At 40.0% G+C, this 14,031-nt stretch overlaps 1 protein-coding gene across 1 annotated transcript in view; it reads right to left on the minus strand.

Annotated features, from left to right (window-relative positions):
- EIF2AK2 (eukaryotic translation initiation factor 2 alpha kinase 2) overlaps positions 1-12,327 on the minus strand; it is a 31,732-nt gene extending 19,405 nt beyond the window's left edge. The window contains exons 1-7 of the mRNA XM_016162499.2: positions 12,177-12,327; positions 5,646-5,780; positions 5,152-5,272; positions 3,322-3,464; positions 1,492-1,618; positions 1,138-1,214; positions 876-972 (exon numbers count right to left, since the gene is read on the minus strand). Of these exons, the coding sequence (XP_016017985.2) occupies positions 876-972; positions 1,138-1,214; positions 1,492-1,618; positions 3,322-3,464; positions 5,152-5,272; positions 5,646-5,764 (684 nt within the window). The 5' untranslated portion in view covers positions 5,765-5,780; positions 12,177-12,327. The remainder of the gene's footprint in view (positions 1-875; positions 973-1,137; positions 1,215-1,491; positions 1,619-3,321; positions 3,465-5,151; positions 5,273-5,645; positions 5,781-12,176) is intronic.
- Positions 12,328-14,031: the final 1,704 nt, after the last annotated feature.

A 14,031-nucleotide genomic window follows, 5' to 3' on the forward strand; every position in this document is an offset into this window, starting at 1 on the left:
TCTTTATTCATATTCACTTTTATTCTGATAGATTTTGTGTGTGTGTATGTGTGTGTGTTACCAATTTAAATATGTTGCTACGAAGTGGGAAACATCAGACTAAGATTTCTTGAGCTCATATCACCTGTCGGCCTCTGTAGTGCATGGTGACTAAGCTACGGATTAATTTAGCCATTCCGCTAATGAGCGTCATTCTTTTCTAATTTTTTCCTATTATAAACGGTGTTGCAAAGAATATTCTTATACATGTTTTTCTGTGCACACATGCAAATGTCTCCCTAGGAGACAGTCCCAGTAATGGCACTCCTTGGCAGTACTGATTGACATTTCCGCCAGGAGAGTATAATAGCTATCACTGGAACAGAGCTGTGCCAACACTTAGTATCACCAGACTCAAAATTTGCCAATCTAATGGGTTTAAAACAGTACCTAATTATTGTTCTGATTTGCATTTTCCTGATTGCTATGAGTTAAATTAAATCATCTTTTCATATGTTTCTTGCCCTACAAAAATTATCTGATTCTTAAGTTTAGTTTTAATTGTAAATTTAGTTTTGACTTTCTTAAAACAGAAGCAGAGCTATATTAGTCAACCTTTTAAGTACTGGACAATTGGTGGAAGATAAGAAGATCACAGGAATACATGAAAATTTGAAGGTTAGCAGGGAGAGAAAGATGGAGTGAAAAGTGGGAGAATTCTGCCAGTGAGATGGGAGTAAACAATAAAAGGAGAGAGTCAAGGGCTGCCAAATATTATTTATAAGAGCCCATGAAATAAAAACTAGAAAAATTATGGTGGGTATAGAAGGTCCTTTTTAAATGAGGAAGCGCAAAGGAAAATAAGAGTAACTGGGAAGCTGAGATGAATACTATACCACAGAAGATGAAGACCAATTGCTAAAACTGTCGCTGTTATCATTTCTTTCTGAGCCATTTGCTAAAAAGCCATTTTCATGTGGTGACTCAAAATCACTAGAAGAAAAGAAGATGACTATTAGTTTATGAATTCTGACCATTTTTTATTGATCAGTAATTTCTCTGAATTCTCTTTAAACTTTAAACACTTTCATAGAAAACTTGCTCTTTCAGGAAGCAATTTGAATTTCTTAAATATCACAGTCGTTTGTATATACTTACCACATGTTTGTCATTGAAGAGTTACTTCCATAGTCACTGGACGCAGCAGAAGAAGAACCAAGAGAAGCTAAGTCATCCTTTGGAAAGAAAGAAAGCCCCTCAGGTGGTTTAAGTGCAACTAAATGACTTCTTCAAAGTGGCTCAGTCTCTGTGTACTGCCACATTTATTTCCCCACATTTACCAAATTCACACCCATAAACAAACATATACAGCCCTCCCTGGTGGGACACAGAATTGAGGAATCCTTTTGCTATGTGAATGGCTGTCTTAAAATCATGCGAACACAGTCAAATCTCAAATCAACTTCAGAGAGGATTTTAAAATACAAAAAAAAATCCAAAAGCAGTGCATACCACTGAGGTTTTATCTGAGAGTATCTGCTCATATGCGAATTTAGCAGCCAGTTGTCTTGCCTTCTGCTTGTTAGAAGCCACAGCAACGTCGTATTTTTTCTGTCCCATTACACATGTACAATGAAATCTAGGAGAAATGATGGAGAGTATTTACCTAAATACCAAAAAGTAGTACATCTATGACTTTAAAAAGCTACATATCGACAAAGTCTTTAAGGTAACATTAATTTAATAGGTAGATTTATATTTCATATCTTGTATAATTTAAATCTTCAGTAAGATGGCTGACCAATTTTGTCAGAATAACCAGCACTGGCCGACATCTCAGCTTGCATTTTTCAGACAACTTCTAACTCTTTGTTGCTTCATTCGAAGATCTGGCTTAAAGGCATTAAGTGGTGACTTTTAAAAATTCCCCAAAGGCCAAAAGATATGAAGGTAGAGATAGAAAAGAGATAATCTGGTGAATTTGTCAGAGATGCTTAAATGGGAAAGAAAAATCCAGTAAAGAAAGTGCGGTTTCTACAGGAGAAATAATGAACTGACAGCGTTTTGTAGGGAACAGGTGAAGCACGGATTTTGCTCTAACCTCAGAATTCTCCGTCCCCTGCTTCTGTGTACAAAATCCTAATACCTGGACAATTACATAAGAACTGTCTTTAAGGTGCCAAAGCAATGGACAAAGTATCATGGAGTTACTATATACTGCTACAAAATTATTCCAGTATTATTTGCCATAGAGGGAAACACACCCAACCAGGCTGTCTTCTCCTCCAGGCCTAAAGAGAGAATTAGGGAGCTGGGCTGAGTGACTTCTATCATTCCTATAGCTTCTCTTTTTCCCAGGCACACTTTATTAGTTTTTCTCTCTTTTAGGAATCTAATGTGAGAACACTAAATTCACAGGAACCAAACATGTGAACTATGGAAAAATAAAACAGCCTCTTAATTTATTGAGACTGACTCACAGAATTCACCTTTGACTATTTCATTCCAAGACATACTATCACATTTTCCTCTTCCTAGTTCTTGCCTAAAATCCAACTGGAGTAAAGTCAAATGTAAATAGGATAGTATCCTAAAGTGGTTGTTCAGACTATTTACATTTAAATTTTTTTCTTCTCCCACATTTAACTTGTTGGTTGCAGCTCAGAAATAATCTCTCTCATGCTCATTTGTTTTTTGTTTTTCTCAGTCCAATCCATTCTTTATCCTCACTTACAAATCTTACCTCACTGGTGATAGTCTCAGTTACTCTGACACTCCTGTCTACACCTCCCCCCCCCCCCGCATTAGATTCCTCAAATCCTGGTCTCCTCACAGTCTAGGGTGAAAACCTATTCATTCTGACTCATGGTGTTTGTCTGAAGAGTGACACCATCTAACCAAATTTGAAAGGCCAACACCTGGACAGATAGCTCTATAATCTGACAATGGTGGAAACAGAGTCATTCTACACATGTGGCAGAGCCATCCTTACACAGCCACTCCCACTGTGACCTCGGGAATGGGAAGATCTCTGCATCCCTCAAGCAGGGCACCTCATACTCTCTTAGGTAGGTTTCCTGCAACTTAAACCATCCAGCTATACTTCAGAAACAAAGGATTACCCAGATTTGATTAATTATGGTATATGGATTCCAAGTTTTCAACAATGAAGCATTTTAATATTTTAATTACAAAGATGGCCTATTGCTTATAAGTCATATAAAACCTTCCGTGCGGAATGGACAAAAAAGACAAATATTTCTGGATAATCAGACACGAAAATGAGCCCATTCTATTACTTAGATACAATGACACAGAACGAAAAGCTGAACTACATCTCACCTTCCAGGCTCTTCTGCGTCTAATTCCATTTGATAATTTACAGTTAGTTTTGCCTTCTGGGCAAGCCTATTAACAAGGCCTATATAATTCCCAATGGATAAATCTGAAGTATCTGTTGTCGACAGAGATAATGAACTAACTTCCTACGAAGAAAAAAAATTTGTTTAATATAAATGACAACAAAGAATAACTCTTTTATTTTTCTGATAAAATTACTAAATGAGTCACTTGAAAGACAACTTAGATTTTATGTGTATTTCCGTTATATTACTTTGAGTCAACATATAAGTATATACCTTCCTCTACCAGAAAAAATCCACGAGAATAAATTCTAGGAATAGGAAAGGAATCACTCATTTTCCTTATACAGTTTCATAAGGAAAAACAAAACAGTCAATTTTCTGATTTTCCATGCAAAATACTATATAACACTTTCTAGCTTGCCCTTTGTAAGTTTTGAAACTTACACGTTGTAAGTTTCAAAAAAAGAGCAAGATAATGAATATTGAACTAAAGCTATATTCTGGATGACAATTTAATGGGAAAGATGAATAAAATCACATCATTCCTTCCATTGTTATCTGCACCTTCTTTTATTCTTAACCTGATGAAATCCTGTCCAAAGTTTTTCAACTTTATTAATCTTATTAAACTGGGTTTTACTGATCTACTTTATTATTTCTTTATTTTCTCTTACCTTAATTTCTGCCCTTATTGTTATTAATTTCTTTCTATTCTTCTTTTTCTAACTTCTTGACTTGGTTTTCTAACTAATTAATAATGTATGCATTTGTGATTTTGCCTGATTAATTTTTCAGTTGTGGCTAGAAGGGTGACATCTTCAAGTAAGGTTTTTCAGGAAAGTATCTTAAAAGCTAAATTTTTCCAAAAGTTTCAATATCTGAGAATAATCATCTTTTGTCCCACATGTAAATGACTTCTCTCATTTTACAGCCACTGCTCCCCTATCTCCTGGTTTTCAATGTTGCTGTGGTCAGCATGATAGTTTTTTCGGTTTTTTTAATTTTAAGAGTTTATTTGAGCAAAAATCAATTCAAATCCAGTGGCATCTAATCTAGCAAATAGAAAGGAGCTCTGAGTTGCTGTAGAAAAATGAAAGACTTACAGGAAGGAGAGAGTGGGGACAAGTAAATTATACTAACAAAAAGCCCTTTTTTTTTTCATTTTTACATTTTATATAATTTCTTCTGCCTAGATGCTCGAGGATTCTTTCTTCATCTCTAGAACTCAGTACTTTCACAATGATTGAAGTTGCTCTTGGTGGTTCTACATTTTTCTGTTATCTGTTGAGTTGTTTTCATCTTCAGCCAGGTCTTTCTTTATTCCAGAACATTTTCTACTAAATCTCTTCGGATAGCTTTCTCTGTACTAGTTACTCTGTTCTCATCGTCAGGAGTACCAATTATATGCATGTCTGTTCCCTATCATCTGCTCTCCATATACATCATTCTCCTCACAACCACTGTTATCTCTTTGCCCTTTTCCACTGTATTCCCTCAATAAGAGAGGAACTACTGTCAGCCCATGTCAGCTCATTTCTCACTGTTTCCTTTCAATGTTTCTTCAAATCACTGCCATCAACAATCTAAGGTGTTATCCAGCTTTGTCCACTCTATCCTAGGCATACCTCTCATTCAGGGTTCTGCAGAAATAGAGACCGGAAACAAGTTTGAACTTTTTAAAAAACTTCCGAGTGTAAAGGAACTTGCAAATGGCTTTATTCCATATATGGATACTTTCTCATAGAGTAACATATAAAATATATTTGTGAGTCCCCTTTCAGTAGCGGTAAAAATGGCAATTACTCACCTTTTTTTCTTTATTAAGTATTTCTAAAGCTAATTTGGCTGCAGCATTTTTTGCTCCCTTCTTTGATTTACCTTCGGCTTCTGGAAATTTTCTCTCATCTATTATAACTTGAAAGGTAAACCTGATTACAAAGAAAATATTCACAAAATATTATTAAACTCGTGGATTATCTAAGGACAAGTATTCCAATCACCACTGCCTCTTATGAACTGCCTTTCAAGGTTTTAACCTATGTTCAATACAGAATTTAAGCAGTCACCTCCAAACAGCTTAACAACATATCATCTTGAAGCATGGAAAGGCTTATACCTTCTTTTTTCTCTAGAGTCCTCTCGAGTTACCATTATATGCCAAGACGACTCTCACAGAATTCTGTGGCAACTTTGCTCTAGAGCTGAAGTATTGACTTCAAAATTGTGCCAGAGTTGCCATTCTCCTAGTTTATCAACTAGTTCATTTTATAGGGCTATACCCTTTTTTAAACAGCATCTTACCTTAAGTCATGTGGAGGTCCTCTCTGAGACAGTTCACGATACTTAACTTCTACATTGTTCTTCTGATGGTATTTATTAAGTTCTTCTATGAAGAAACCTGATGAAAGATCATCGGCCATTTCTTTCTCCAGTAATCTACAACAGAAGTGATGTTTGAAAGAAGTGACACACACAGAACATATTTAATCTGATTTTCGCAACCCAGTTTAGGAGACAACATGGGGTAAGAAGAATTTTCTTTATATGACTTGTCTCGGACATACACAGATCCAGAGAAAACTTTCTTTAAATCTTTCTTCCTCTTTCATGGACTGCACAATCGAGATAATTTCTCCAACATTTTCTACTTTCAAAATTCAACTAGCCAAAAAAAGAAGGGGTCTTTCTCTTTAATCCTGCTCTCTGTTTCCACTGAGTGTTAATTGCCAGTATGTCCACCTGTTTGAGGAGGTAAAAAGGCAGCAAGAGTAGAATTAGAATTCTTTATGTTGAGAGGGAAAAGGTTGAGAAAAAATATATATATATATGTAAAATATGTATACACACATATATACACATATATACACACGCATATGTATGAAATCATGGAATTCATGAAACTATGAAGGATTTAGCTATACAAAAATAGATTTTCTTATGAAATTCCAAAATTTTTCCCTCTGAGATTTGCAAAAGTCAATTTCAGGACAATTTACCCAGTTTATGAGTCTCAGTGGACCAAGAGAGTAGCAAGGTTTTAAATTACAAACAAATCTAAAGGATATAGACCGAAATATAAGAGCCCAAACTATGAAGCTCTTAGAAGACACCATAAGGGTAAATTTTCATAACCTTAAATTTGGCAATGGAATCTTTGCTATGACAGCAAAAACACAAGCAACAAAAGAAAACAGATAAATCAGGCTTTATAAATTAAAAATATTTAGGTACCAAAGGACGCTATAAAGAAAATGAAAAAGACAATCTACAGAATGGGATATTTATAAATCATACATATGATACAGGTCTAGTATCCAGAAAATATAAACTCTTAAAACTGTAACGCAGCAACAAAATGACAACCCAATTAAAAAATAAGCAAAGGACTGAAACAGATATTTCTCTAAAGAAGATGTACAGATGGCCAACAAGCACATGAAAAGATGCTCAACATGATTAGCCATTAAAGAAATGCAAGTCACAACCACAACTAGATACTATTTTACACCCACTAGAATGGCAATAATAGCAATAATAATAATTCAGAAAACAAAAGTGTTGATGAAGATGTAGAGAAATTGTAACTCCACTACATTCCTGATGTAACTGCAAATGGTACAGCCTCTGCAGAAAAGAATTTGATGGTTCTTTTAAAAATTATGGTTACAATAACCACATAATCCCACAAGTCTGCTCCTAGGCCTATACTCAAATAATTGAAAAATAGGTTCTCAAACGAATACTTGTACAGGAATGCGCACAGCAGCACTATTCACAATAGCCAAAAAGTGGAAACAAACCAAATGTCCATCAACAGACAAATGGTAAACAAAATGTGGTATATTCACATATGGAATCTTACTGAGCCAGAAATGGAAATGAAGTGTACAAACATCCTACAACATGGATAAACCTCGAAAACATGCTAAATGAAAGAGGCTAGACACAAAAGGTCACCTTTGTATGATTCAGGATAGGTAAATCCATAGAGACAGAAAGCAGACCCTGTTGACCTCTCATTTCTTGTTGGAAAGCTCTTTTGATTTTTCTTCTTCCATGGTCATGCTTTCTTCCTAACACTTCTTAATCTTCATAGGCACTAAATGCTATTCACTTCACTCTACCCTTTTCCTCATGATTTTTTCATGTCCATGATTTCGATGACCATCTATCTAGTCATTAACTCTAAAATTTACATATCACTTATGAACCTCTCTGAGTCTCAGATCTCCCACTTGGATGTCTTCAAAAGTCTTAAAATTCAAAAGATCCAACACTGCATTTATGATCTTCCCTTAAGTTTGTTTGGAGTTTCTTTTCACAGAAAGTGACTCCACCATCCATCAGTGTCTGAAAGCCATTAATCAAGGAGGCATCATTGTCATGTGCTTTCCTTAATTTCTAATCCACAACTAAGCCCTGACCCCCCAAATCCTTCAACTTCTCAACAATGTCTATAGCCACCATCCTGGTTCAAGCCACCACTATCTCACTCCTGGACTGCTGCAAGAACCCTAGAACCGGTTCCTCATTGCCACAGCCCTGCTGCCATTATGATTTTTTTTCATTGTGGTAAAATATACGTAACATGAAATTTACCCTTTTAACCATTTTTAAGTATATAATTCACAGGTGTTAAGTACATTTACAATGTTGTACAGGCATCATTGCCATCCATCACTAGAGCTCTTCTCATCTTCTCAGAGACTCTGTACACATTAAACAATAATTTGCTAATTCCCTGTCTTCTCAGTCTCTAGTAACCAACGATACTTCCCATTTCTATGAATTTGCCTATTCTAGGTACTTCATTTAAGTGGAATCATACAACTTTCGTCCTTTTGTGCCTGATTATTTCACTTAGTATGTCTTCAAGTTTCAACCATGTTGTAGCATGTATCAGAATTTCCTTCCTTTTGAAGGCTAGATAACATTCCACTACACGTATATACAGTACCACATTTTATTTATCCATTCATGTGTTGATGGACACTGCATTATTTCAACTTTTTGGCTATTGTGAAAAGTGTTGCTATGAATTATGTGCGTTGCAAATAATTTACATTGGTGTACATATATCTTATTTAGGTCCATACTTTCAAATATTTTGAGTATATATTTAGAAGTGGAATTGCTGAATCATATTGTAATTCTATATTTAACAATTTGAGGAACCACCAAATTGTTTTCCACAGTGGCTGTACCATATTATTCTTCTACCAGAAATGCACAAAAGTTCCAATTCTCCACATCATCACCAATACTTGTCATTTTCCTTTTTAAAAATTTAATAGCCACACTGTAATCTTTTAAAACACCAATCCAATTATGCAGTCCCCACGAGTCACCAAAATTGGTCTTGTCAAGGTTACCAATGGCTTCCCCATCTCTAAAACTAATAGTTCTGTCCTTGTCCATCTGATCTTAAACAAGCATTTGACATGGCTGCTAATTCCCTCCTCTCTCCTGTCCCTTTCTTACCTTGGACTTCTAAGACATCATATACTCTCCTGGTTTTCCTCCTTTTTGACAAGTGGCTCCTTCCCTGTCCCTTTCCTGGTTCTTCTTCATCTTTTTTTCTTTCTAAATACTGTGTTTCCCAAGGCCCAGATCTTCCCTCTGATCTATCTACATTTACTACCTTGGTCATCGCCTCTAGGTTTTTGGCTTTAAATTCCACCTACATAACAATGGCTCTCAAAAGCACACTTCCAACACTGGCTGTTTGCTCGATTTAACCCCTCTGCTTCCTTTGCTTGTTGAATTACTATTTCTTATAGATCTTGGCTCAACTGTCACTTCCCAGACACCCCAGGAGAGGTCCTGGTTTGGTGTGCTATCACAGCCCTTGTTACCATTATTGCAAGTGCTTATTCAATGGTCTTCCTAAAGAGGTCATGACCTACAAGAGGGAAGGGACCAGGCTTATAAGGGCTCAATAATGAATGAATGAATATTAAAACATCTCCAGATCACCCTCGCCACCATGATTTGTCACATGCTCTCCTCTCTGCCTGGAATGCAATATCTGCATCTTCTCTCTACTGGGTAACTCTGTCATGTGTGAGGATCAACACAACCTTCTTTGATGCTAAGGGGCAGCTAGTAACCCTACCACTTCGCCTTGCCCTACTCCTATCACAGCCCTGACTGCTTTTTAAAGTAATCAGTAAGCTCTTAGGGGAACAGGGTTTATGCCTTACTCATTTTTGTATCACCAACACTCAGTGGCAAGTAGTAAGTGACAAACACTTGGATGGTGTACAACTGAATGAGACAATAATTTATTAAAATTAAATATTCCTTTAAGTCTCCTCATCTCCTTTTTCTTTGCCTGCTGTTTTCTGTGCATCCTTTCTTCATTCATTCAGCAAATGCTTATCAAATGTCAGGCATTGTTCTGACACTGAGTATACAGACATGAACAAGATAGAACAAGCCCCTGCCTGCATTCCACGGAGGGAAGAAAAATGACCACGTGCAAAAACAAATAATAGGAGTGGATATTAGATGACCAGATGTCTGTAGGTGCTATGATAAAATTAAACAAGGGTATGAGATAGAGAGTGAGTTGGTAGGTGGGGGCAGAAATATGAGGGAGGTGGTTTTAGATATGGTGGTCAAGGAAGACCTTACTTAGGAGGCAATATTTAAATCAAGCCTAAATGATAAGGAAGCCCATCATACCAAGATATGAGGGAGGAGTATCTCAGGCAGAGGAAACCCTCAGGCAGGAACTAGGCTGGACTTTGGAGGGATAATAAAAAGGCCGAGGGGACTGCTGTACAATGAATGAGGGGTGAGGGTAGGAAATGAGTCAGAGAGGTGGGCAGGCGCCATGGCAAGTAGCCCTTGCAGGCCATGGTGAGGGCTGTGGATGTTATTCCAAATGTAATAGGAAACTATTGGAGGTTTCTAAGCTGAAAAGTAATGAGACTGGATTGATGTTTTAAATGATCACTCTGATGCTCTGTAGAGAACAGAGTATGGAAAGAGGAACGGAGCATGCGCAGATGTCAGGAGACCAAGCAGAGGCATCTCCAGCGGTTTGGATGAGCAATGGCTGGGAGCAGATTGCTGGAAGTGCCTGGATCTGAGCAAAGGCGACATCTTCACATACTGCTTACTGTGGCGGAGAGAGTAAGGTTTTTAGAGCCACAGAGCTCTGCGCTAGATACCTCTCTGAACCTTTGATTCATGACCTTAAAACCTGATTCACAGGCTGTTGTGAGGAGTAAATCCGACGAAAAGCATTCGGCAGAGTCTCCCACCTCGGCGGTCCTCGATAAATGGTGCTCCTGGTCTGCAATTCCAAAATCCAAAACCACTGAAAACTGAGGTTTATTTTGTTTTCATTTGTTTGGTTTTTGGTAGATTCGTAGCCCACTGTCCAGACCTAAACTGGCATGAGCTATGTAGTGTCTTTAACAGAGTTCGGTTCCTATTTATACATTTCATTTCAGAAATATGTTCTATTATAAAGTGTTGCCCCAAATCCCCCTGAGAGCATTACATAATAGATAGGATTGATGCTGCATTGCCTTTCCAAAATCCAAAAGCTCTGAATGCCAAAACACACCTGGACCAAAGGTTTCAGATAAGGGTTTGTTGAAGTACCATTATTTTCAGGAAGCAAAGTGTCATCTAGTTTAGGCACAACCATGAGACCATGTGTCAAGTTGGAGGGGGTCGTAGATCTCAGAACAGTAGCTATGGAAGAGTTCTTAGTACTCACTTAACCAAAAGTCCGATCAAATGCTTTAAATCCTCAGCACTTACAACTCTTAAGTAACTGCCTATCATCAGAATGACAAGCCAGTTAGAATTTAAGTGAAGTATTGTGTAAACTAATAGGTACTGAACTGGCGTATTTAAAAAAGCACTTATATAGGGCAGCAGCCTTCAGGGCCCAGCCGCCTTCAGGGCCTGCACGATGGCTGGCATGCAATGTGCAGTCAAGTAATATCTCATGATTTAAATGAATAAACTACAGGTTAAGTGTTGTGGATCTTCAGGTTCAAAGGAGCAAACTGAAGAAAAAGCAGTCTGCCCAAGATTTTAAATTCCTAAGTGACAGCAAAGGGTGCCTCGTTCAGCTTCTATCCGCAAGGGAATTTTAGCACTAAAGAAAACCACAGGCAACAGAAGTTTCATTATTCTGAAATTCAAAAGTGAAGTTATGAATTACCACGCATTAAACAACTAAGGAGCACTAAGTGCTGGGGTTATACCAGTGAACAAAACTCTGCTCTGGTGAAATTACTAATGGAGGAACATGGACAAACCCAGAAAAAATGTCAACGGATGAAAAAGTACTATGTTGAAAACTGAAGCAGAGTTAGGGGAACAGCGAGGAGAGAGTGGGGTTTCTGTTAGATGCGGGTCATCCGGAAAGGCTGCTCTGACTAATGACATTGAAGAAAGGCAGGGCAACGTGAGGGATTGGTCCATGCTGGTATCTGCGGGGAGAGCTTTTCAGGAAGAAAAAATCACGTAGTGCAAAGACCCAGAGGCAGGTACGTGCGCCTGGCTGTGCACCAAGACCAGCAGAATGGTCAGAGCGGAGAGAACGAGGGGCCTCGCCTGTGGGCGGACAGGCGGTGTAGCGGTCAGGCTGAGCGGGTGGGTAGGGTTGGGGGCGGGGGTGGAGGACGGAGTTGGAGGCAGGGGCCAAGAGCAGGCAATTGGGAAACAATGATAACCCGCCAGGCAAGAGATTTGGGGCGACGGGTTATTGAGCCAATCTACAGGTAATTCAGGCTCAGCATTTCCCACTCGATCCACCGCCCTTCCCCCGCCAACCCCGCTCCGGGCTATTAGTTCGTTACTTACTGATAAAAATTCTTTCACGAGAAGAAAATGGCTTTCAGTTCCCAGCGCGCTGCACGGATCCGGAAAAGGTCCCGCACCTCTGCTGCGGGTCTGGTACAGCGCTGCCGGGCCGAAAGGGCCGGAAGGGGGGCGCGGGGGGCTGGGTCAGGGGTCTGTCACCAGCATCCGCGACGCGGGCTGAGGCCGCGTGCTGCGCGCTCGCCTGGGCTCCCCTCGCGCTCTAGGCCCCAGGCCGCGCCGCGCCCCGCGCTCCCCGGCGCCCCGCGCTCCTCGTCGTCCCGCGGCCGCGCTCACCCCGCGCCGCCGCTGCCTACCGAAACCCAGCCGGGTCTGGGCGGCTCGCTCTCAGTTTCGTTTTTCCCTGTGGACTCCGCCTTCCGCTGCGGCCGCCCGGCCCCCTCCCGCACACGTCCTCGCTGGCTCCGGGATCACGGGAGCCGGGCGCCTTCTCCGGGAATCCTCGCGGCAGGCACCGCGGGGCGGGCTCGGCTCCCACAGGCGGCATCTGCGCCTGGTCACGTCCAGGCGTTTGCATCCCCACCTTGGCTTCCCGTGCAGGTAAAGATCCGCAGAAGGTGTGGAGGACACTGAGGTCTCCTGTACTAGGTTTTGGGTTCAACCATCCCGTTTCTTCTTCCACGCAAACATTTGGAGTGGGGATGGACATTATTTTACAAGAGAAGAAACTAAGTAAATTAATTCGCCCAGGGTCTTGCCTCTGGTAAGTGGAAAACCCGCATTCAGTTCAATGTCAGGCCCTTAAACATCAAAGTACACCGTCCCCTTTCCACACTGCTGCCTCCTCACATTTACAAGGCTGGAAACGAAGAGGCTTGGGGGCATAATTTTCCTTCTATCTGTTTGCACCTATCTATTGATTCATTCAACTAATACTGGCAGCAGCTGTACCAAGCACAGGCCAGTCCAGCAGTTAGGAGAGCCACCTGCTCCCTGAAGGACCTCAGGGAGTTTACTACCAAAGCCCTTACCAGAAGTCACCGATTTATAAGAAATCCTACTCACCTAATACACTGCGAAATAGTAGCAGAGTAATGCTGGCTCATCGACAGTAATTGAGGAGTGCTGAGGGCTTACTTCATAATACTACAAGGTAAGTTTCATTGCCACGCCCATTTAACAGATGAGGAAACTGAAGTCAGGAAAAGAGAAGTGAAATAACACAGCTTGTAAGCAAGGGGAGCTAGAATTAGAAGCACAAGTCTGTACTGTCAACATCTTAGGGTAAGAAAGGTGGTCCCAAGATAGACCTCAAGTATACATTGAATATTGGGTGTTGACTCTAGAAGTCCTTTTCCACTTCTCTTCTACATACCCCGTATTGCAGGGTATCAGTGTCTAAAAACTAGCTCACGTCTTGGATGTGACTTAAGTCCCCCAAATGTGAAGCACTGGTGGAAGGTTTGGAAGGTAGACAGGAGGCAAAGCCATCTTCGTGTGGCATTTCCAGGAGACAAAAAGCTCCAGCGGTGGTGAATGTTTGCAGGGATTAGAGTGGCTATGGCAGCAGCAGTGGCAGTAGCAGTGACAAGCATTCTACTTTCTGAAGCCTCCAAACTGCCCAAGAGAGTTTAGAGAAAGAAAACAACAGATTCAAACATGGTCAAAAGACACACACTCTTATGATCATCTCAAAAGTATCCCTTAATGGAGCTTCAAAGCCGATGTAAAAATCAGGTGCAGAGTCTGATGCCACAAGTAGCAGAATTTTACAATATAATTTGTAGCCTCACTAGGTCTCTTGTATGAACATTGAAGGCATTGACTGGGAAAGAATGAGGCCCTGGGGATTTGGGTCAATTTGAATGAATCCATTTACCATGGATATAGCCTAACT

The sequence above is a fragment of the Rousettus aegyptiacus genome, unplaced genomic scaffold, assembly GCF_014176215.1.
Source record: "Rousettus aegyptiacus isolate mRouAeg1 unplaced genomic scaffold, mRouAeg1.p scaffold_m13_p_7, whole genome shotgun sequence".
In the NCBI taxonomy this organism is placed as follows: Eukaryota; Metazoa; Chordata; class Mammalia; order Chiroptera; family Pteropodidae; genus Rousettus; species Rousettus aegyptiacus.